Source organism: Loxodonta africana, chromosome 11 (genome assembly GCF_030014295.1).
Source record: "Loxodonta africana isolate mLoxAfr1 chromosome 11, mLoxAfr1.hap2, whole genome shotgun sequence".
NCBI classification, from domain to species: Eukaryota; Metazoa; Chordata; class Mammalia; order Proboscidea; family Elephantidae; genus Loxodonta; species Loxodonta africana.
Genome location: NC_087352.1, coordinates 57,017,564 through 57,039,294, shown reverse-complemented (window position 1 = coordinate 57,039,294; position 21,731 = coordinate 57,017,564). Strand labels below are relative to the sequence as shown.

The following is a 21,731-nucleotide window of genomic DNA, read 5'->3' as shown; positions in this document are numbered from 1 at the left end:
ATGGCCAAAAGGTGGACATAACCCAAAAGTCCATCAACTGATGAATGGATAAACAAAATGTGGTATATATCCATACAATGGAATATTATTCATCCATAAAAAGGAATGAAATACTGATACATGCTACAACCTGGATGAATCTTGAAAACATTATGTTAATGAAAGAAGCTTTCACAAAAGACCACATATTATATGATTCCATTCATGTGAAAGTCCAGAATAGGCAAGTCTAGAAAGACAGAAAGTAGATTAATGGTTGCTTAGGGCTGAGGGACTGATGGGGGAATAGAGAGGGACAATGAAGTGAATTACTTAATATGGCCCTTTTAGCTACGCATGGTCTTATAACTCCCACAATGATTGGATGAGACTATGCAAATAAGGTATTTGTGGCCAGCCTGCTAAGAATGCATATAAAGTTCATGGAACCCCTGTGGGGGTGGCACCATGCAAAAAAGGTATATGGAACCCTAATGAGGGGACTGGTCAGTTTTGCCATCCTGCTAGGCTTAAAATTAGCCATCCCAGAAGAAGAAAGGGGGACATCACTACCACCAAGAAAAGAAGAGCTAGGAGTGGAGCGTGTCCTTTGGACCTAGAATCCCTGCACTGAGAACCTCCTGGACCCAGGAGACAGAGACAGACAGCTGTAACATGAGAGATGGCAAGAAGCAGTGGTAGAGAACTGATGGCAGCGGAGGCAGCAGAACCAGGAGATTGGCAAGATATGGCATGGAGGGCTTGCTGGCCCACGGAGCAAGAAAGCCAAGAACTTTCAGGCAAGAGGCTTGCTGGTGGTGCCAGGTGCCTCTGGGCACTTGACAGAACTGGACTCGCTGACCCGAGGAGCAAGAGAGCTGAGTGCCTTCAGCCAGGAGCCTTACTAGAAGAGTAGGGTACCTTCGGGCACTTGTCAGCAGAGCTAGGCTTGCTGACCCACAGAGCTAGAGAGCTGAACACCTTTGGGTTGAGGCTTACTGGTGGAGTGGAGTGCCCCAGGCACTTACTGGTAGAGCTAAAGAGCTTTGTAACACCCGGCCAAGCAGGCAGAGCCCAGGCTGAGGGGTTGAGGGCCAGAGAGAGGCCTGACTATGGGCACGGCTGAGAGGAAGATGTCTGGACCAAAGAACTGTATCCTGATTCTGAATTGTAACCTTTTACTTCACTAGTAAACCCCATAACTGTGAGTATTGTCTGTGAGTTCTGTGTGGTCATTGCAACAAATTATCAAACCCAGGAGAGAAGTAGAATGCCGTGGGAGGGATGGCTGGTGTCAGAATTGGTAAAAAGGTTGAAGGGTGGAGGTAAGTTTGACCTCTACCTCAGTGGGATCAGCACTGCGCTGATGCTGATGGTGATTCTCTCTCCCCCTCATGAAGTTAGAGGTGGTCAGATGCCCTTATCACCATATTTACAAGAAGTGACAGCTAAAGGGTACAGCATTTCTTTTTGAGGTTATGAAATATTCCAAAATTAACCATGGTGATTGTTGCACTATATGTGAAAATACTAAAAACCGTTGACTTGTATTTTAAATGGGTAAATTGTGTTACATGAATTATATCTCAATAAAACTGTTAAAAAATATTTTAAGAAAAAAAAAATAAAAAAGCCAAACAATCAAATTAGAAAATGGCCAAAAGACATGAAGAGATATTTCACTGAAGAGGATATACAGATAGCAAATAAGCACATGAAAAGTTGTTCAACATCATTGGCTGTTGTTATTAGGTGCTGTCAAGTCAGTTCCAACACAGCAGAAACACTTTCCGGTCCCTGTGCCATCCTCACAATCATTGTTATACTTGAGCCCACTGTTGCAGCCACTGTGCCAATTCATCTTGTTGAGGGTCTCCTCTTCTTCACTGACTCTCTAATTTACCAAGCATGTCCTTCTCCAGGGACTGATCCCTCGTGATAACATGTCCAAAGTATGTGAGACATAGTCTCGCCACCCTTGCTTCTAAGAAGCATTCTGGTTGTATTTCTTCCCAGACAGATTTGTTCATTCTTTTGGCAATATATTGAAGAATATATTCAATATTCTTTGCCAGCACCACTATTCAAAGGCGTCAATTCTTCTTCGGACTTCCTTATTCAATGTCCAGGGTTTGCATTCATATGAGGCGACTGAAAACACCATGGCTTGGGTGAAGCGCACCTTACTCTTCGAGGTGACAGCTTTGCTTTTTAACACTTTAAAGAGGTCTTTTGCAACAGATTTGCCCAATGCAATACATCATTTGAGTTCTTGACTGCTGCTTCCATGGGTATTGACTGTGGATCCAAGTAAAACGAAATCCTGGACAACTTCAATCTTTTCTCCGTTTATCATGATTTGCTTATTGGTCCAGTTGTGGTGACTTTTGTTTTCTTTATGTTGAGGTAATCGATACTGATGACTGTGATCTTTGATCTTCGTCAGTAAGTGCTTGAAGTCCTCTTCACTTGCAAGAAGCAAGGTTGTGTCATCTGCATAACGCTGGTTGTTCATGAGCCTTCCTCCAATCTTGATGCCCGTTCTTCATATAGTCCAGCTTCTCAGATTATTTGCTCAGCATACAGACTGAATAAATATGGTGAAAGGATACAACCCCGATGCACACCTTTCTTGACTTTAAACCATGCAGTATCCCCTTGCTCTGTTCAAATGACTGCCTCTTGATCTATGATTAGGTTCCTTAGGAGCACAATTAAGTGTTCTGGAATTCCCATTCTTCGCAGTGTTATCCATAATTTGTTATGATCCACACAGTCAAATGCCTTTGCATAGTCAATAAAACACATGTAAACATCCTTCTGGTATTCTCTGCTTTCAGCCAGGATCCATTTGACATCAGCAATGATATCCCTGGTTCTACATCCTCTTCTGAATTTGGCCTGAATTTCTGGCAGTTCCCTGTTGATATACTGCTGTAGCTGCTTTTGGATGACCTTCAGCAAAATTTTACTTGTGTGTGATATTAATGATATTGTTCGATAATTTCTGCATTCGGTTGGATCACCTTTCTTGAGACTAGGCATAAATATGGATCTCTTCCGGTTGGTTCGCCAGGCAGCTGTCTTCCAAATTTCTTGGCACAGACGAGTGAGCACTTCCAGCGCTGCATCCATTTGTTGAAGCATCTCAATTGGTACTCTGTCAATTCCTGGAGCCTTCTTTTTCGCCAATGCCTCTAGTGCAGCTTGGACTTCTTCATTCAGTACCATCGGTTCCTGATTATATGCTACCTTCTGCAATGGTTGACTGTCGACCAATTCTTTTTGGTATAGTGACTCTGTATTCCTTCCATCTTCTTTTTATGCCTTCTGCATAGTTTAATATTTTCCCCGTAAAATCCTTCAATATTACAACTCAAGGCTTGAATTTTTTCTTCAGTTCTTTCAGCTTGAGAAATGCCAGGTGTGTTCTTCCCTCTTGGTTTTCTATCTCCAGGTCTTTGCACATGTCATTATACTACTTTACTTTGTCTTCTTGAGCTACCCTTTGAAATCTTCTGTTCAGCTCTTTATCATTTCTTCCTTTGACATTTGCTACTCAACATTCAAGAGCAAGTTTTAGAGTCTCTTCTGACATCCATTTTGGTCTTTTCTTTCTTTCCAATGACCTCTTGCTTTCTTTCTGTATGATGTCCTCGATGTCATTGCACAACTTGTCTGGTCTTAGTGTTCAACACATCAAATTTAGTCTTGAGATGGTCTCTAAATTCAGGTGGGATATACTTAAGGTCGTACTTTGGCTCTCATGGACTTGTTCTAATTTTCTTCAGTTTCAACTTGCACTTGCATATGAGCAATTGACAGTCTGTTCCATTGTTGGCCCGTGGCCTTGTTCTGCCTGATGATATTGAACTTTTCCACTGCATCTTTCCACAGATATAGTTGATTTGATTCCTGTGTATTCCATTTGGTGAGTTCCACATGTATAGTTGCTGTTTATATTTTTGATAAAACGTATTTGTAATGAAGAAGTCATTGTTCTTACAAAATACTATCATGTGATCTCCAGCATTGTTTCTATCACCACGCTTGACTCCATCCACATCATTAAGGTCGACTCTACTTTGAGGAGACAGCTCTTCCTCAGTCGTATTTTGAGTACCTTCCAACCTGAAGGGGTCTTCTGCTGGCACTATATCAGACAATGTTCCACTGCCATTCATAAGGTTTTCACTGGCTAATTCTTTTCAGACGTAGAATGCCAGGGCCTTCTTCCTACTCTTAGTCTGGAAGCTGAGCTGAAACCTGTCCACCATGGGTGACCTTGCTAGTACTTGAATACCAGTGGCATAGCTTCCAGCATCACAGCAACATGCAAGCCCCCACAGTATGACAAACTGACAGATGCATGGGGGTCATTAGCTACTAGGGAAATGCAAATTAAGACCACAATGAGATATCACTACGCACTTATCAAACAGCTAAAGTAAAAAAAAAAAAAAGAAGGGAACACCAAGTGCTGGTGAGGGTGTGAAGAAACTGGATTACTCATACACCGCTGGTGGGAATATAAAATAATATACCTACTCTGAAAAAGTTTAGCAGCTTTTTTTTTTTTAAATTAAATATGCAGCTACCAATACCACCTAGCAATTTCCCTTCTGGGCATTTATCCCAGAGAAATGAAGACTTGTGTTCACATAAAAACTTGTACACCAATGTGTATAGCCACTTTACTCATAATAATGAAAAACTGGAAACAACCCAGATGTCCTTCAACAGTTGAATGTTTAAGCAAACTGTGCTACATCCCTACCATGGGGAATACAACTCAGCAACAAAAAGAAATGAACTATTGATACATGCAACAACCTGGGTGAATCTCCAGAGAGTTATGCTGAGTGAAAATGACTTTCTGAAAAGCTTACATACTGTATGACTCCACTTATATAACATTCTTGTGTAGAGAACAGATAAGTGACTGTTGGGGCTGAGGAGGGGAGGAGGGCAGGACTGAAGTGAATGTGGCTATACAAGGGCACCATGAGAGAGCCTCGTGATGATGGAAATGTGATTGACTGTTCTGTATCTAGACTGTATCGGTGTCAGCATTCTGGTTGTGACACTGTACTATAATTTTGCAAGGTGTTACTACTGGGAGACACTGAGTACGCCTACTCCTCACTTATTGACTACCTTGTTATCTGACACTTCACACTTTCAATGCTACAGTAAGAAATCTACTATTTTAATCTACCGACATACTGCATATGTCTGGCAGTAACAAGCTACAAGGCAACAGTAACACTGGCTGCAGCTGTATTACTAGGGTTGGTGTCACCTCCCCCATGGACATCCTCCCTTACCAGCCCCAGCCCATGGGGGGAAGCGCCCTGGACCCCCAGGACTCACCTCCTGGTGGCTCATGCCCACTCCAGGTGGGCCGAGCCAGGGGGGCTGGCGGCCCATGTGGGAATGGGGCGGCCACACACGAACAGCCCCCAGACCCTGGCTCAACACTCCTGTACAGTCCCACACTGGACCTGTGCCCGCTGGGGTCAGGTCCCTTCAGTGTGGCCAACGCACTTGGATCAGTGGAACTGTGCTGTGGCACCAGCCCCTGTGCTCCAAGTAGCTCCAGATCTGGAATGAGGGAAAGTGGAGGGAGGAGGTAATCGAGGGAGTAGCAGGAAGGAGGGAGAGGCTGCGGGAGAGGAGTTGGGAGCAAGAGGAGAGAAAGACAGGAACGAGTGAAAAGGAGGAGGGGGTTGGAGCAGACCTGCTGTGGCTGGTGCATCACCTATCAGCCCCAAGATGCATGGAAGAGCATGGGGGAGCACCCTGCATCCCCACATCCTGGTCATCCCCCATTTTTGCATAGCCAATTTTCAAATAACAACCTAGTCTTTGGAACCTAGTATGTCAACAAATGAGGAGTGGTTGTAAAGGGTACATGAGCTCTCTGTATTATTTCCTATAATTGCATATGAATCTATAATTACCTAAAAATAAAGTTTCAGTTTAAAAAAAATAGTACCTATAGGAAAAGCACAACACTCTGAAACATTCAATATAAATTCCAAAGCAACATGCAGCTAAACAAACATGGAATGAATACCTTTCCTTACTCTCTTTGCCTGACAAAACTGTACATATCCTTCAAGGTTCAACTCAAATGCCACTTCCTCAGGGATGTCTTCCCCAACTTCCAGGCATTCTGAATCACTCCATTTCGTGTGATCCCATTGCATTATTACAGTGATGACACCATGTGTCATGGATTGAATTGTGTCCCCCAAAAATATCTGTCAATTTGGTTAGGCCATGATTCCCAGTGTTGTGTGATTGTCCACCATTTTGTCATGTGATGAGATTTTCCTATGTGTTGTAAATCCTGTCATTATGATGTTAATAAAATGGATTAGCGGCATTTAAATTGATGAGATCTACAAGATTAGATAGTGTCTTAAGCCAATCTCTCTTGAGATATAAAAGAGAGAAGCAAGCAGAAAGACATGGGGACCTCATACCACCAAGAAAGCAGTGCCCAGAGCAGAGCACGTCCTTTGGACCTGAGATCCCTGCACTGAGATGCTCCCAGACCAAGAGAAGACTGATGCATCACAAGGACTTTCCTCCAGAGCCGACAGAGAGATGCTTTCCCTGAAGCCCGCACCCTGAATTCAGACTTCTAGCCTACCGGGCTGTGAGAGAATAAAATTCTCTTTGTTAAAGCCATCCCCTTGTGGTATTTCTCTTATAGTAGCACTAGATGACTAAGACACCATGTCATGGAACAGTGGTTCTCAAACTTGAGTGACCATCAGCATCACCTGGGGGAGCTCGTTAAAACACAGAATTCTGACCCCTACCAAGATGTGGATTAAGAGCTTCTGATTCTGGAGGGAAACACAAATTATATTTCTGGTAGCCTCCCAGATGATGCTGATATTGCTGGTTTGTGGACTGTGAGCACTGTTACAGTTCACTGCACCTGCAGCTGTCTCCCCTGAGACAGACAGCTCAAAAAGGCATCTCACTCAGCACTAAATAAATGTCTTATTCTTTTTCACTTCTTTTTATTAAGTGAATTTAAAGATCTTACCCTCTTTTGTTTCTTTTTATCAGCCTCTTCTTGTAAGTCTTGAAGGGCCCTTTGCACGAGCTTCATGTTCAAGTCCTGCTCTTCTCTATACTCCTGCTGAATATGCTCTATCTTCTCTTGGACGGCTTTTTGCAAAAAGGTCCTAATTTCCTGTTTTGCCTTCTGTTGCTTTAGCTTCTCCTTTTCATTCTCAAGTTTAATGTGTGCATTATCACTTCCCTAAGGTAGAACAATAATGAAGACAATGCCTCAGTACAGGTAAATAAAACAAGTAGGTTAATGCATGTCATTTAAGAGATGAGAATAAAGAGCTTCTTGGAAACACACACACACACAATCTGGATTTAGAGGGGCTATTAAAACATATCAGTAAAGCCTGCCTTTTCATTGCTAAGTCAGCAATAAGGCTTTGTGAAAATTGCTCTATCGCTGTTGTGTGTGTGATTATAAAGTAACAAATACTTGTGGAGTTCAGAAAATGCAGAAAAGTATAGAGATCACCTGTTATCCCAGTCCCCATCACTCACCACCACGCTCAACATTTTGGGGGTACTGGCCTCCCAGACTTTATCATCTATGCACGTCTACACATCTAGATTTGGATACATTATTAAGCAGGACTAATAGTTTAAAAATGGAAATGTGCACTTGAGCTAAATACACAAAATTAAGTTTTAGGCATGTTTTTCATTTAAAAATATTCCACCACCCCTTCCATTTTCTTATCTTTTTGACCTTCCTGGCTGGCTACATTCCTTGGCCAACCAGGGCACCAATGTTCTTGGCCTTTGGCATTGTGGGTTTGGTAGAAAATCTGGGTATGGTGTAAACGTGGACATCAGTCCTCCACCAGAGGTGGCTCAGCCCTCTTTGGGAGCACAGTTCTTGCCCAGCAGGTGGAACAGAGGACTTAGGTTGGGACACACTTCCCAGTATGACTTGATTTAACTGAGATTCAGAACAGCTATGATTACTGGTTTGTGAGGGGGAAGTTATATGCTAGACTTTTCCATTAATGCCAGGGCAGTAAATCTTCATTGAATTTTGAGGATCAAATGAGATCATAGAAGTGAAAGTGCTCTGCAGTATCTAAGGAAAAGCAATGGGCATTAAAGATGAAAGCCACTGGGACAACAGGCTGCATTCTTTTAAAAGGGAGGCTGACTACACCAGGAGGAAGAAATTAGCCAAATCCAGAGTATGTAACCAGTGGGGATGGGATGGAGGAGACCTCTTCAAGATTAAAAGAGACCTAGAAGTAGCTGACCATATGTCTTGGTTTGACCAGGACAGTTCTGATTTTACACCTGTTGTATTGACATCAGGAGCCCTAGTGGTACAGTGGTTAGAGCTCGGCTGCTAACCAAAAGGTGGGTGGTTTGAACCCACCAGCTGCTCCGGGGAGAAAGATGTGGCAGTCTGCTTCCATGGAGATTTCCAAAACAAACAAACAAAAAAACCAAACCCACTCCCATCGAGTCAATTCCAACTCCATAGTGACCCTATAGGACAGAGTAGATCTGCACCATAGTTTTCAAGGCTATAAATCTTTTAGGGAAGCAGACTGCCACATCTTTCTCCTGAGGATCAGCTGGTGGGTTCAAACTCACAATCTTTTCGTTAGCAACTGGGCACTCTAACCACTGTGCCACCAAGGCTCCTTCTTTTATGAATAAAAGAAAAAAAAAAACCCTACCGTGAAGTCAATTCCAACTCATTGTGACCCTACAGGAGAGAGAAGAACTGCCCCATAGGATTTCCAATACTGTAAAGCTTTCTCTCTGTAGATTTACAGCATTGGAAATCCTATGGGGCACGTCTACTCTGTCCTATGAGTTGGAATTGACTCCACGGCAGTGGTTTTTTGTTTGTTTGATAATTCCCAAAAGAAGGAGCTCTGCTGGTACAGTGGTTAAAGCACCCAACTGCTAACCAAAAGGCTGGTGGTTTGAACCCACCAACCGCTCCTTGGGAGAAAGATATGGCAATCTGCTCCCATAAAGATTACAGCCTCGGAAACCCTATACAGCAGTTCCTTCTGCCCTATAGAGTTACTAGAGTTGGAACTGACTCCACAGCAATGGGTTTAGACTTTTTTTGTTTTGTTTATTCCTAAAAGAAGGAGCCCTGGTGGCACAACAGTTAAAGCACTCGGCTGCTAACCAAAAAGGCTGGTGGTTGGAGCCCACCCACTGACTGCAGGAGAAAGACTAGCAATCTGCTCCTGTAAAGATTACAGCCTAGCTCAGGGGGCAGTGAGTTTATGTTAACGGAGGAGGAACAGCTCGGAAAAGGAGGATGAGAATGGTTGCACAACTCAAAGAATATACTCAATGTGACTAATTGTACATGTAGAAGTTGTTGAATTGGTGTATGTTCTACTGTATATATTCTCAACAACAAAAAATAAATAATTAAAAAAAAGATTACAGCCTAGAAAACCCTATATGGCAGTTCTACTCTGTTGCATGGGGTTGCTATAGTCAAAAATCAACTTGATGGTACCTAACAATAACAACAACTTCATAAAAGAGATTTTTGAGGCATACTAACATGTTTGGATCCTGATCTGAATATAAAATAATTTAGATGGAATACTGATGGAAGTTTGAAGCTGATTTTAGATGATAAAAAGAAACTATTCATTTTTTTTTTAGGTCCAACAACTGCATTGTTTAAGAAAATGCCCTTATTTATATTGTTACTGAGATACATACTTGAGGTATATTTTAGGGGGAAATGACAATGTCTGGGATTTGCTTTAACATAAAAACGGGGAGTAGGGACAGCAGAAACAAATACGGCCATTGGCCTACAAACTGCCGCAGGCAATGTGCCCATGACCCCATAACAAACATGTGCAAGGCCCACCACGAGGCGCCCCTCCTCTTCCTTCAGCTGCTGCGCTGCCCGCTGTTGCGCCTGGATGGCAGTGATCTGGGCATTCAGCCCCAGGCGCGTGTCCTCCACCAGCTGTCTCTGCCTCCTCGCCTCTTGGGCTTCTCGCCGCTCCTTGGCCAACCGATCTTCCTCCCAGAGCTTTGAGAACATTTGCTCTTCCACCAGCTCCTGCCTCTTCCTCTCCTCATTAAATGCTATCTGTGCTTTCCTCTCCTCACACACCTTCTTCTGGTGGATACAGAACAATTCGACACGGAGCTCTTCGCAGCGTTCCCTGGAAGAGGAATTAAAATTAATTAAGGGAGGAAAAAGGGCAAACCCCAGCCTTTCACAAGGCATCACTCTATTTAGGCCCATATCTGCACAGTCACATGCTGAAATCGGAAAAATGAAAGACCTGCACATCACCATCTGAGCAGAGGAAACCTCTGAGGGAGCAGCAGGGGGCAGACAAGGCATAGTCAAGGGAGCAGTTTTGTCATTTCCTTTATGACCTTGGATCAAAAGCTCAACCTGTTTCCTTATCTGTAAAATAACAGCCATCCAAGGTTCTGGTAGGGATCAGATATAATATATGTAAATACCTGGTAGATAACAGAGGTTCAATAAATAATTATTATTATTATTATTACTAAGGAGCCCTGGTGATGCAGTGGTTAAGCTCCCAACTACTAACCAAAAGGTCGGCAGTTCAAACCCACCAGCCACTCCATGGGAGAAAGATGTGGCAGTCTGCTTCCATGAAGATTACAGCCTTGGAAACCCTACGGGGCAGTTCTACTCTGTCCTACAGGGTGGCTATGAGTCAGAATCGACTCAACATCAATGGGTTTTCTGATTTTTTTATTACTGTATCATATAAATTATGAAATATTGCAAAAATAAAAATTAAAAGTGATGAGATAAAAAATAAACATCAAATAATTTTCTTCCTACTGCTCCCATAAAGATTATAGCCTAGAAAACCTTATGGGGTAGTTCTACTCTGTCACATGGGGTCTCTATGAGTCAAAATTGACTCTATGGCACCTAACAACTTACTTCCTATACCCTAATGATTCACCCATTCACTCACCATTGGGAACTCCTGATTTAGGGATGCTCACTTTTACCAGAAAGCATAGCGAGTCATGAAAAGGTTAGTGAATTTTTTGTGAGAAAGCAAAATTAGGTGTTACTTTGTCTATAGGGCTATTTTAATGACACTAATCATCGGTAAAAGGAAAACTGTACATTTGTGAGTGCTTTATAGTTTATGGAAACCCCGGTGGCATCGTGGTTAAGTGCTACAGCTGCTAACCAAGAGGTCGCCAGTTCAAATCCACCAAGCACTCCTTGGAAACTCTATGGGGCAGTTCTACTCTTATAGGGCTGCTAAGAGAATCAACTTGACAGCAATGGTTTTTTTTTTTTTTTTTTTTTAATAGTTTCTAAGATATTTTCACATATAAAATCTTATGTGACCCTTACAAGTGCCTTATAACTTGGATAGAGCAATAGGTCTTCCCATTTTAGAGTTAAAGCAGTAGAAACTCAGGGAGCCTAAGTGTCTTCCCAAGCCACACAGCTGGTAGTAGTAACATAAGCAACAGTTAAAAAAAAAAAAAAAAGTTGCAGTCGAGTCGATTCCAATTCATAGTGACCCTATAGGACAGGGTAGAACTGCCCCATAGGGTTCCCAAGTTGCAGCTGGTGGATTCAAACTGCTGACCTTCCTGGTTAGCAGACAAGCTGTTAACCGCTGTGCCATCAGGGCCCCTTAGCAACAGTTAATGAGTGCTTATTATCTGCCAGGCTCTAGTCTAAGCACTTTACATGTACGAACACTATAGCCTTCACAAGCACCAATGTTGCAAAGAACATTATTGCAAGTTCGTTTTTATTATTATCATCCCCAGCTTGTCGTGTCTGTCAGGTGCTGTTGAGTCGATTTTCTGGATGAGGAAATGGAGGCACAGGACAGTTCCGCATTTTACCGAAGTTCACATAGCTCAGATGTGGTTGTGCGGGGACTCAAGCCCCAGCAGTCTAGCCCTGGAGTTTGCTTTTTTGATACCTCATCATATCATCTCTGCCAGTAATTGACAGAGGCAAGACCACCCTCATGTGTTCTGACTACACACGCTAGAGCATTTGTTTAATGAAAACACGCCAAAACAAAAAACAAAAAGATGCCTACCTTAAACTGGGGTCCAATCATTAATTGTATTAAAATATAGGATATTTAACAGGAAATTTCAAATATACCAAAAGCATGGTCCATGAAAGAAAAAAATTGATTAATTGGACTTCATTAAAACGAAAATCTTTTGATCTGTCAAAGGCCCCATTAAAGGGATAAAAAACACACACTAATAATTGGGAGAGAAAACATTTGCAAACCACATATCTGACAAAGGACTTATATCTAGAATATATAAAGAACTCTCAAAATTGAACATCTATAGAACAAACAGCCCAGTTAGAAAATGGGCGAAACATAGCAAAAAGACCAGTTCACCAAAGAAGATAGACATAGGGCAAATAAGCATATGAAAAGATGTTCACATCGCCAGCTATTAGGGAAATACCAATGAAGGCCATGGTGAGATATCACTATACATCTATTAGAACAGCTAAAATAAAAAAATAGTGACAATATCAAATGCTGGTGCGGATGAGGAGAAACTGGATCTCTCATACATTGCTGGTGGGAATATAAAATGGTCCAGCCACTCTGGAAAACAGTTCGGCTGTTTCTTAAAAAACTAAACATAAAGCAAACCAAATCCATTGCCATCGAATTGGTTCCAACTCATAGCTACCCTGTAGGACAGAGTAAAACTGCCCCATAGGGTTTCCAAGGCTGTAATCTTTACAGAAGCAGACTGTCGCATCTTTTGCCCCTTGAGTGGGTGTTGGGTTTGAACCACCGACCTCTCAGTCGGCAGCCAAGCACTTAACCACTGTGCCACCAAGGCACAGTTTATAATGTCATGATCACAAGTGATCACAAATTACATATGTATAAAACATGTAACGTGTGACTTAAGACATTTAGGTTAAGTTTTAAAACAGACAAGTAAACTTACTCTTGTCATTCCTTATAACTTCTAATATTACAACCAGCCACCTCATTGTAAGACAGCTGCTTTGCTCTAATAAGGTGTGACATAGCCTTTAGTTTATTTATGTTAAGACACTCCACATATGCATCCCTGATTATAAGCCTATGACACAGGTTATCCTGATGCCATGTGAGTCAGGCACCCTGACGGACCCTTATCAGGCAAGACCAGAGGGATGGGTCACATAAAAACCCCAGGCTTTTTCACTTTCACAGAGAGCAAGTCAGAGGCAACTAGTCTCCACATTGGTCTGCTTCTTGAGTTCTCCAAAGAGCCCATGTAACCAGAGGCTCTGCCAGAGACAGCCTTGCCTCACCGCCACCAACCTTGAACCCTAGCACTGAGGGGCCTCTGTTGAGGACACACCACTGCTTAAGCTTGCATCCCAAGACCTCTTGTTAAAGGTAAACACCTGAAGGCTGAAGATTTGGACTTTAAATACTGGACTGATATTCCATTCTGATTCTCTGTTCTCTAACGTCCTGAGGTCTTGCCTGTGTGCTGTGCCAGGACAACCTTGCAATAAACTGAGTTTACGCATGACAAACCTGAGTGTTTCTCTGCTTATTTTAAAACACAATCCTCACAGGACACATATACCTCAGCAATAGCAAGTGGCAATTATCTCAGAGAAATGAAAACTTATATTTCCACAAAAACCTCCACCTAAATGTTCATATAAGGTTTATTTATAATAACCAAACCTAGAATCAACCAAAATGTCCTTCAATAACAGTTTAAACAAACTGGGGCATATCGACAATGTAGAATACTACTCATCGATGAGAACGGAGAAACTATTGATACACACAACTTGGATGGACCTCAAGAGCATTATATTGAGTAAAAAAAAAAAAAAAAGCCAATCTCAAAAGATCACGTGCTCTATGATTCCATTTACATAAAAGTCTTCAAATGACCAAATTATGGAGATAGATAAGAGATGAGCAGTTGCTAGGATTTAGGAATAATGGAGTGAGAGTGATGGATGAGACTATCAAGGGACAGCATGAGGGAGATCTTTCTGGTAATGGAATAGTTCTGTATCTTGATTGCATTGATAGTTACACAAATCTATATAAAAAAAAAATTTACCATGAAGTCGATTCAAACTCCCGGTGACCCCATATGTTACAGAGTAGTGTTTTCGTGGCTGTAACCTCTACAGATTGCCAGGCTGGGTGAGCTTGAACTGCCAACATCTAAGTTAGAGCACAAACTGTGCCACCTGGGGACCTAACACAAATCTACACATGAGATAAAATGGCATAGACTATAACACACACACACACTGTACCAACAGCAGTCTCCTTATTTTGATATCGTATTGTGGTTATGTAAGATGTAACCATTAGTGGCAACTGGGTGAAGGGTACTATACTGAATCTATAATTATTTCAAAATTAAAAAGAAAATTTACTGGCTGTCTTTTATTATTATTAGTTTCATTTCACAATTTTTATATATTCATATAGTGCTGCTATAACAGAAATACCACAAGTAGATGGCTTTAACAAAGAAATTTATTCTCTCACAATCCATGATATTTCACCCTTTGCCCCCCAAATTCATGTCCTTACCACATGCAAAACATATTCACCCCATTATATCATAGCAAAAGTCTTAAATCAACTCCAAGTCCAAAATCCAAAAATTCCTCTTCATCTGTGAAATCTAGAATATAAGTTAACTGCTTCCAAAGTACAATGGTGCAACATCCACAGGGTAGATAGTTCTATCACAAGTGGGAGAAACTGGAGGGAAAGAAGGTATAACAGGCCCCAGGCAAGTCAGCAGAACACATTACATTAGCCCTCAAGGCTTGAAAAGAATCCTCTGTTCTCTGAGACCATTTACAAAATAACCCTGCCCTCCAGACTGTAGGTATTGGCCACACTCTCCAGATTCTGAGTGGAGACCCCTCAACCCTGGGCTTCAGCTCCACTTTCCAGGCCCACTGGGACCGCAACTCTGCTCCCTCGACTTTAGGCACACAATTCTCCTAGTCCATCTGAGTGGTAACTCCACCCTTAGAAACACCAGAGGTCATGGCTATACCCTTTAAGATTGAGGCAGCTGGGCTTCCTGTGTTCCTTGTCTCTTCAGTTTCTGCTTCCTGGTTTCTTGGTCTCTCGGCCCTTGGGCCTTAATCCCGCATTTGCGCTGCTGGGGCAAGGGTTCCAAAGCTTAGTGACCCCACCAATAAGTGCCTGGAGGCACCCCACTCTGCCAGTAAACCTTGGCTGGAAGGCACTCGGCTCTCTCACTCCTAGGTCGGCTCCAGTGCTATCTGGTGCTGGTCTCCTGGTTCTGTTGCCGCTGCCTGTTCTGTGCCCCTGCCAGTCCTCTGCTGCTGCCAGTTCTCTGCTGCTGCTAGTCCTCTACCCATTCACAGTTTTGAAACTGCTTCCACATTTTTGGTATCTGTTAGAGCAGCACCCCACTCTCTCAGTACCATATTCTATCTTAGTCATCTAGTGCTGCTATAACAGAAATACCACAAGCCAACAGCTGTCATGGACTGAATTATGTCCCCCCAAAACCATGTCTATCAGTTTGGTTGGGCCATGATTCCCACTATTGTGTGGTTGTCCTCCATTTTGTGATTGTAATTTTATGCTAAAGAGGATTAGGGTGGGATTGTAATACCCTTACTAAGGTCATATCACTGATCCAATGTAAAGGGAGCTTCCCTGGGGTATGGCCTACACCACCATATATCTTACAAGAGATGAAAGGGAAGCAAGCAGAGAGTTGGGGACCTCATACCACCAAAAAAGCGGTGTCAAGAGCAGCGCACATCCTTTGGACCTGAGGTTCCTGTGCTGAGATGCTCCCAGACCAAGGGAAGACTGATGCATCACAAGGACCTTCCTCCAGAGCCGACAGAGAGAGAAAGCCTTCTCCTGGAGCTGACGCCCTGAATTTGGATTCGTAGCCTTCTAGACTATGAGAGAATAAATTTCTCTTTGTTAAAGATATCTACTTGTGGTATTTCTATTATAGCAGCACTAGATGACTAAGACAATGGCGTTAACAAAGACAAGTTTATTCTCTCACAGTCCAGTAGGCTAGAAGTCTGAATTTGGGACGTCGGCTCCAGCAGAAGGCTTTCTCTCTGCTGGTTCTGGAGGAAGGTCCTTGTCATCAATCTTCCCTTGGTCTAGGAGCTTCTCCACACAGGAACCACAGGTTCAAAGGTCATGCTCTGCTCCCGGCACTGCTTTCTTGGTGGTATGGGTCCCCATGTCTCTCTGATCACTTCTCTCTTTTATATCTCAAAAGAGATTGGCTTAAACATTATCTAATCTTATAGATCTCATCAATATAACTGCCAGTAATCCATCTCATTGCATCAGATAACAAAATGGTAGACAATCATACAAGACTGGGAATCATGACCTAGCCAAGTTGACATATTTTGGGGGGATACAGTTCAATTCATGACATTACTGAAAATGATTTTTGCTGTTTACAGAAAACTGGGAGAACTAAAAATGATCCACTCCCCTTTTCAAATGTCAAATACTTGACAAATATTCTAGGTATGCCCCTGAATATACCTAATAGAAGGAATGCATATGTCCACCAAAGGACATGTACAACAATGTTCATAGCAGTTATATTCATAACAGTCCTAAACTGGAAAAAACAGACATGCCCATCACCTGAAGAATAGAAAAATAAGCTGTGGTGTATTCACACAATGGAACACAAAAAGAAGAAAAAGGAGGAGGAGGAGAGGAAGAGAAGAAGTAGAAGGAAGAGGAGAAGAAGGATGGGGAGGAGGAAGAGAAATTTCATTTTGCTTTCATGTGTATTAAAATCTCAACTATAACTTCAGCAACGGAGCATGGTATAGCATCTGTCTCAGTTGTCAAGTGTTGTTATAACAGAAATACCACAAGTGGGTGGCTTTAACAAACAGAAGCTGATTTTGTTACAGTTTAGGAGACTAGAAGTCTGAATTCAGGGTGCCAGCTCTAGAGGAAGGCTTTCTCTGTTTGTTGTCTCTGGGGGAAGGTCCTTGTTCCTTGGCTCCTTGGTGATCTTCATGTGGTAGGGCATCTATTTTCCCCCAACTCTGCTTGCTTCTCTGTCCTAATCTGCTCTTTTTATAACTCAAATGTGACTGGCTTAAAACACTCCCTATAGTGATATGGCCTCTTACAATAACAAAGAAAACCCATACCCAAGTAGGATTAATAACCACAAGTATAGGGGTTAGGAGTTACAACACATATTTTGGGGCGACGGCATCCTTGGTCAAAATTCACCCTAGCCCTTCACTCTCATACTGAATTACTCAAAGCAATGTTTGCCACACTGTACTGAAGAGTTGGCAGTGTTGCTTTAAAAACACTGAAAACAATTAGCACAGAATATAACCATTTCTTCAAAAATTCTGGAAACCCTGGTGGCTTAGTGGTTAAGTGCTACGGCTGTAACCAAAAGGTTGGCAGTTCAGATCCACCAGGCGCTTCTTGGAAACTCCAAAAATTCTAACAGTTATGTAAAATTCTCTGTGAAATCTGTACAATGTTACCAGATTCATAAATATTTTAAGAGTACGAACCACTTAGGAACAATTCTTTTTTATTTTACTGTGTTGAGAAACATTTACTAGGGAGTGGAAAATACATGAATGGTCCATTGAGATTGACTTTGATGGTGTTCTCTTGGCCCCTCACGGTATCTTCTCTCCCACAAGCCAGTGGGGATTGCCTATCTGGAAAATCCAAGTCTAACCCTGTCTTGGCCACTACAAGCTTGGAGACCTTGGCCAAATTAATATCTGTGGAACTCAGTTACCTATCTGCAAGACAAGGAGAGTAGAAAGTCCCTTTTGGCTCTATGGCATTAATACTCTGGTATCCTCACCGTCCTTCCCCAGCAGCTCCCCAAACACTAAACTTCCCATTCCCTCCAGTTTTAGCAGTTTAAATTTACTTTGCTAGCAGCTACAGCTGCAACTTGTAACCACGGCTCACAGTAATAGCTTATTTCTTCTCCTTCTGGTCTCTGTTAGGAGGGTTAAGGGGAGTCTAGATGATTAATGGGGCCTAGAGTGGTTCAGTGGCTGTCTCGACTTCCATGCAGGAGACCCAGGTTTGATTCCCAGCTAATGCACCTCAAGTAGCCACCACCCGTCTGTCTGTACAGACTTGTGTGTTACTATGATGCTGAACAGGTTTCAATGGAGCTTCCAGATCAAGATGGACTAGGAAGGAAAGCCTGGCAATCTACTTCCAAAAATCAGCCATTGAAAACACTATGGGTCACAATGGTCTGATCTGCAACCAATCATGGCGATGGCACAGGACCGGGCAGTGTTTCATTTTGTTGGGTGTGGGGTCACCATGCGTCAGGGTCCAATTCGACGGCAGCTAACAACAACAACATAGGATTAATAGCAACTTCATGGCAGAGAGAGAAGACAAAAGCTTTGTCTCTGAACTAACCATGCCTTGATCTTTCCATCTTCCTGGTTTTGCTACTTTTGCACAACTGTTGACCTTTGGACTTCTGACCTACTTAAATTTTGAGTGCTATTACTCCTGTGAAAAATAAACTCTTGTATTCCCTTTGTAGTCTATCAGATTTTAACTCATGGTTTACATTTATTTTATCTGGAACCATTCTGTTCTTGAATCTAGCTTCCTGTGATACACATCCTGCCTCACTCACACTCAGTGATCTGAGGATGTAAGTGACACTCATTTTTCATTAAACCAATGTATCTATTGTCCTATCACAGAGCTCAGCACAAAGTGGGGGCTCAAAAATATTTATTGAATGAATAAATGAATGGTAATGGCTATACTTTAAATACTTTCAGATAATATTCAAACTCCTTCTAAAAATAAAAATCACAATCAGTTACTTTAAAATTAAGAGACAGATGAATTGGGTCATTTGGGGCATCCCATGGGTCACTTCATGTGGTCATCACTGCATCGAGAAATGTGAAGGAAAAAAGAGAGCAAAATCAACAAACTATCTTAAGTAGTATGATAACAATACCTAGTGTTTACACTCTTAGAATGATGCACCAAAGACACTGAAAATAAAATGAGGAATTATACATGCATTGAAATTATATGTTCTTATTCCCACATTAAGTAGCAATAGCTCTATGAGGGAATATAACACAATGAGACTTTTTAGCATATTTTTGCTTTAGAGGTAAGGAATCTCTCACAGTTAGTGAAGTTAAAAGCATCTTCAGAGCTCTTCATGGTTGTTATGGATTGGATTGTGTCCCCCAAAAATAAAAAAAATATGTGGTTATAATTCCATTTGGGAATGGGTTTTCTTTGTTATGTTAATGAGGCAGTATTAGTGTAGAGTGTGTCTTAAGTCAATCTCTTTTGAGATATAAATGAGCAGATCAAGCAGGCAGCAAACAAGCACAGATGGGGGAAGATAGATGCCATGCCGCATGAAGATCACCAAGGAGTCAAGGAACAGAAGCTGAAAGGAAATGGACCGTCCCCCAGAACAGATAAAGCCTTCCCCTAGAGATGGTGCCCTGAATTCAAACTTCCAGGCTCCTAAACTGTGGGAAAATAAATCTCTGTTTGTAAAAGCCACCCACTTCTAGTATTTCTGTTATAGCAGCACTAGATAACTAAGAAAAGGATGTAACACGTTAGGGGATCATTTCAGAGGATCGCCCTTGGAAACTTCAATACGAATCTTCCCTCTGTAAGTGCAAGGTATTGGGTTGAAATCATGGCATAGACTCAGGTATCCCAGGACGGAAGAATCAAGATGAAAAGTGCTGATGGAGGCAACCACAGGATTGGACTGAGCACACTGAAGACCAGGGGTCTGAAATCTGAGGGTCAACATGGGCCTTGGTAAAAAAATGGATCAGGATCCAGGTGACCAGACCCCAGCGATAAGGATCCTTGGCAAGGATAAAGAACAGGGAACCAACAACCAAGCACAGGCTCAGTAGATGTAGGTGGGGACCACGGCAGTAGGAGAGAAGGCCCTAACTCTAACAAAGACTCCAAAGAACATAGTTTTAAAGGAATTTCCTGCCAAGAGCAAGGATGAGGCTAATACCTAGAGTTCAGTAACAGAATGTCACTTGGTACTTCTGTTTTAATTGGGAGGCACGCACAGAACACTAAATAGAGCCAACAAATGCAGTATCTGCATTATTCAATGACATGTATACCACAGAATACTAAGACATAAAGGTGTAACCACTACGTATGCCCTCTTAAGGCTATAATTTACTGTCAATTTGCATTCCTAACTTTTTTTAAATTCACTAACTCCATATCAGATTCTATGTGTGTTTTTCTGACTCCATTACCTGAATTGCTGATCTAGCTTTTCAGCCACAAAAATCTGTTTCTCTTTTTCTTTCTTCTCTTTCAATAATTTGGTTTTCTCTCTCATTCTATCTTTTTTTACCTCAATTGTTTCTTCTTTCAATTGCATTTCAGTAAAATACTCATTTTCTTCTGATGCTAAAAGTTCACGTAGCCTGAAGCAAAAAGACAAAAAAAGGAATTAAAGCTGGGATGCCATGTGCCCCATTTTACTAACTGATTTTTATTTTGTTATATTTAATTTCAGATATGTCTAGTCATAAATTTTGTAAGAAGGAAAAGACTCCTTTTAGTTACACATCAAATAAGACTAGTTGCCATTTAAAGCAATGAAGTGCCTCATCTGAGCCATATTTTATTTGATCATATATAAAGTGAAATGTATATATTCAACAAAAGCAAAATGAACAGATTTTAATTAAAGTAACAAGATATGAAACAATATATACTTCTGTTTTCCATTAGAACACCAGTTATCACCAGTAAAAATATTAATAAAGCAATAGCTACTGATTTGTTACGGGGCATTGGTGGGTCAGTGGTAGAATTCTCACCTTCCATGCGGGAGACCTGGCTTTGATTCCTGGCTAAGGTACCTCAAGCACAGTCACCACTCATCTGCCAGTGGAGGCTTACATATAGCTATGATGCTGAACAAGTTTTGGTGGAACTTACAGACTAAGATGGACTAGGAAGACAGGCCTGGAAATCTACTTCTGAAGATCAGACAATGAAAACCCTACGGATCACAACGGTCCAATCCACAACCCACCATGGGGATGGTGCAGGATTGGGCAGCATTTCATTCCATTGTGCATGGCGTCACCATGAGTTGGGGGCCGACTTGATGACAGCTAACAACAACACTGATTTGGTAGGAATACGAATATCTCAGTCATGATCGTTACTATAAAAATTCACTTGATTGGTTAACCTCAACTTGGGGTCTTAGGAATGTTTCACAGTCTAGGCCATCAGGTTTTTGAGACTTACTTATTACGTCTTTCTTCAGTGTTGATGATAAATGCTTGCATGGCATCTTTGATTCTTGCTTGCACAAGGCTGTCCAAAAACTTGCGGTCATTGTGTTCGTCCCACTCAACTTTCAAGCGATTCCGCTCATTTGTCTTAATGGAAGTCAAAATAGCTTGATGCTTCTCATGGCTACGTTGGATTCTCTCCAGATGTCGCTCAACCCCTCGGCCTTTGGGAGGCTTGGCTCTCTGAAAATAAAGTATCAAAAACCACAAATCTATATATTTTCAGTTAATCATGACCTCCACTAATACTCATACTAGGTAAAATTGGGAATATAAAACTAATACAACC

The 21,731-nt window shown here is 41.9% G+C and overlaps 1 protein-coding gene across 1 annotated transcript in view; it reads right to left on the bottom strand.

The window, feature by feature from the left end:
• Positions 1-21,731, bottom strand: part of CFAP53 (cilia and flagella associated protein 53) — a 45,979-nt gene that overhangs the window by 15,628 nt on the left and 8,620 nt on the right. Inside the window, exons 2-5 of the mRNA XM_003406300.4 lie at positions 21,396-21,625; positions 20,384-20,557; positions 9,917-10,220; positions 7,046-7,264 (exon numbers count right to left, since the gene is read on the bottom strand). Of these exons, the coding sequence (XP_003406348.2) occupies positions 7,046-7,264; positions 9,917-10,220; positions 20,384-20,557; positions 21,396-21,625 (927 nt within the window). The remainder of the gene's footprint in view (positions 1-7,045; positions 7,265-9,916; positions 10,221-20,383; positions 20,558-21,395; positions 21,626-21,731) is intronic.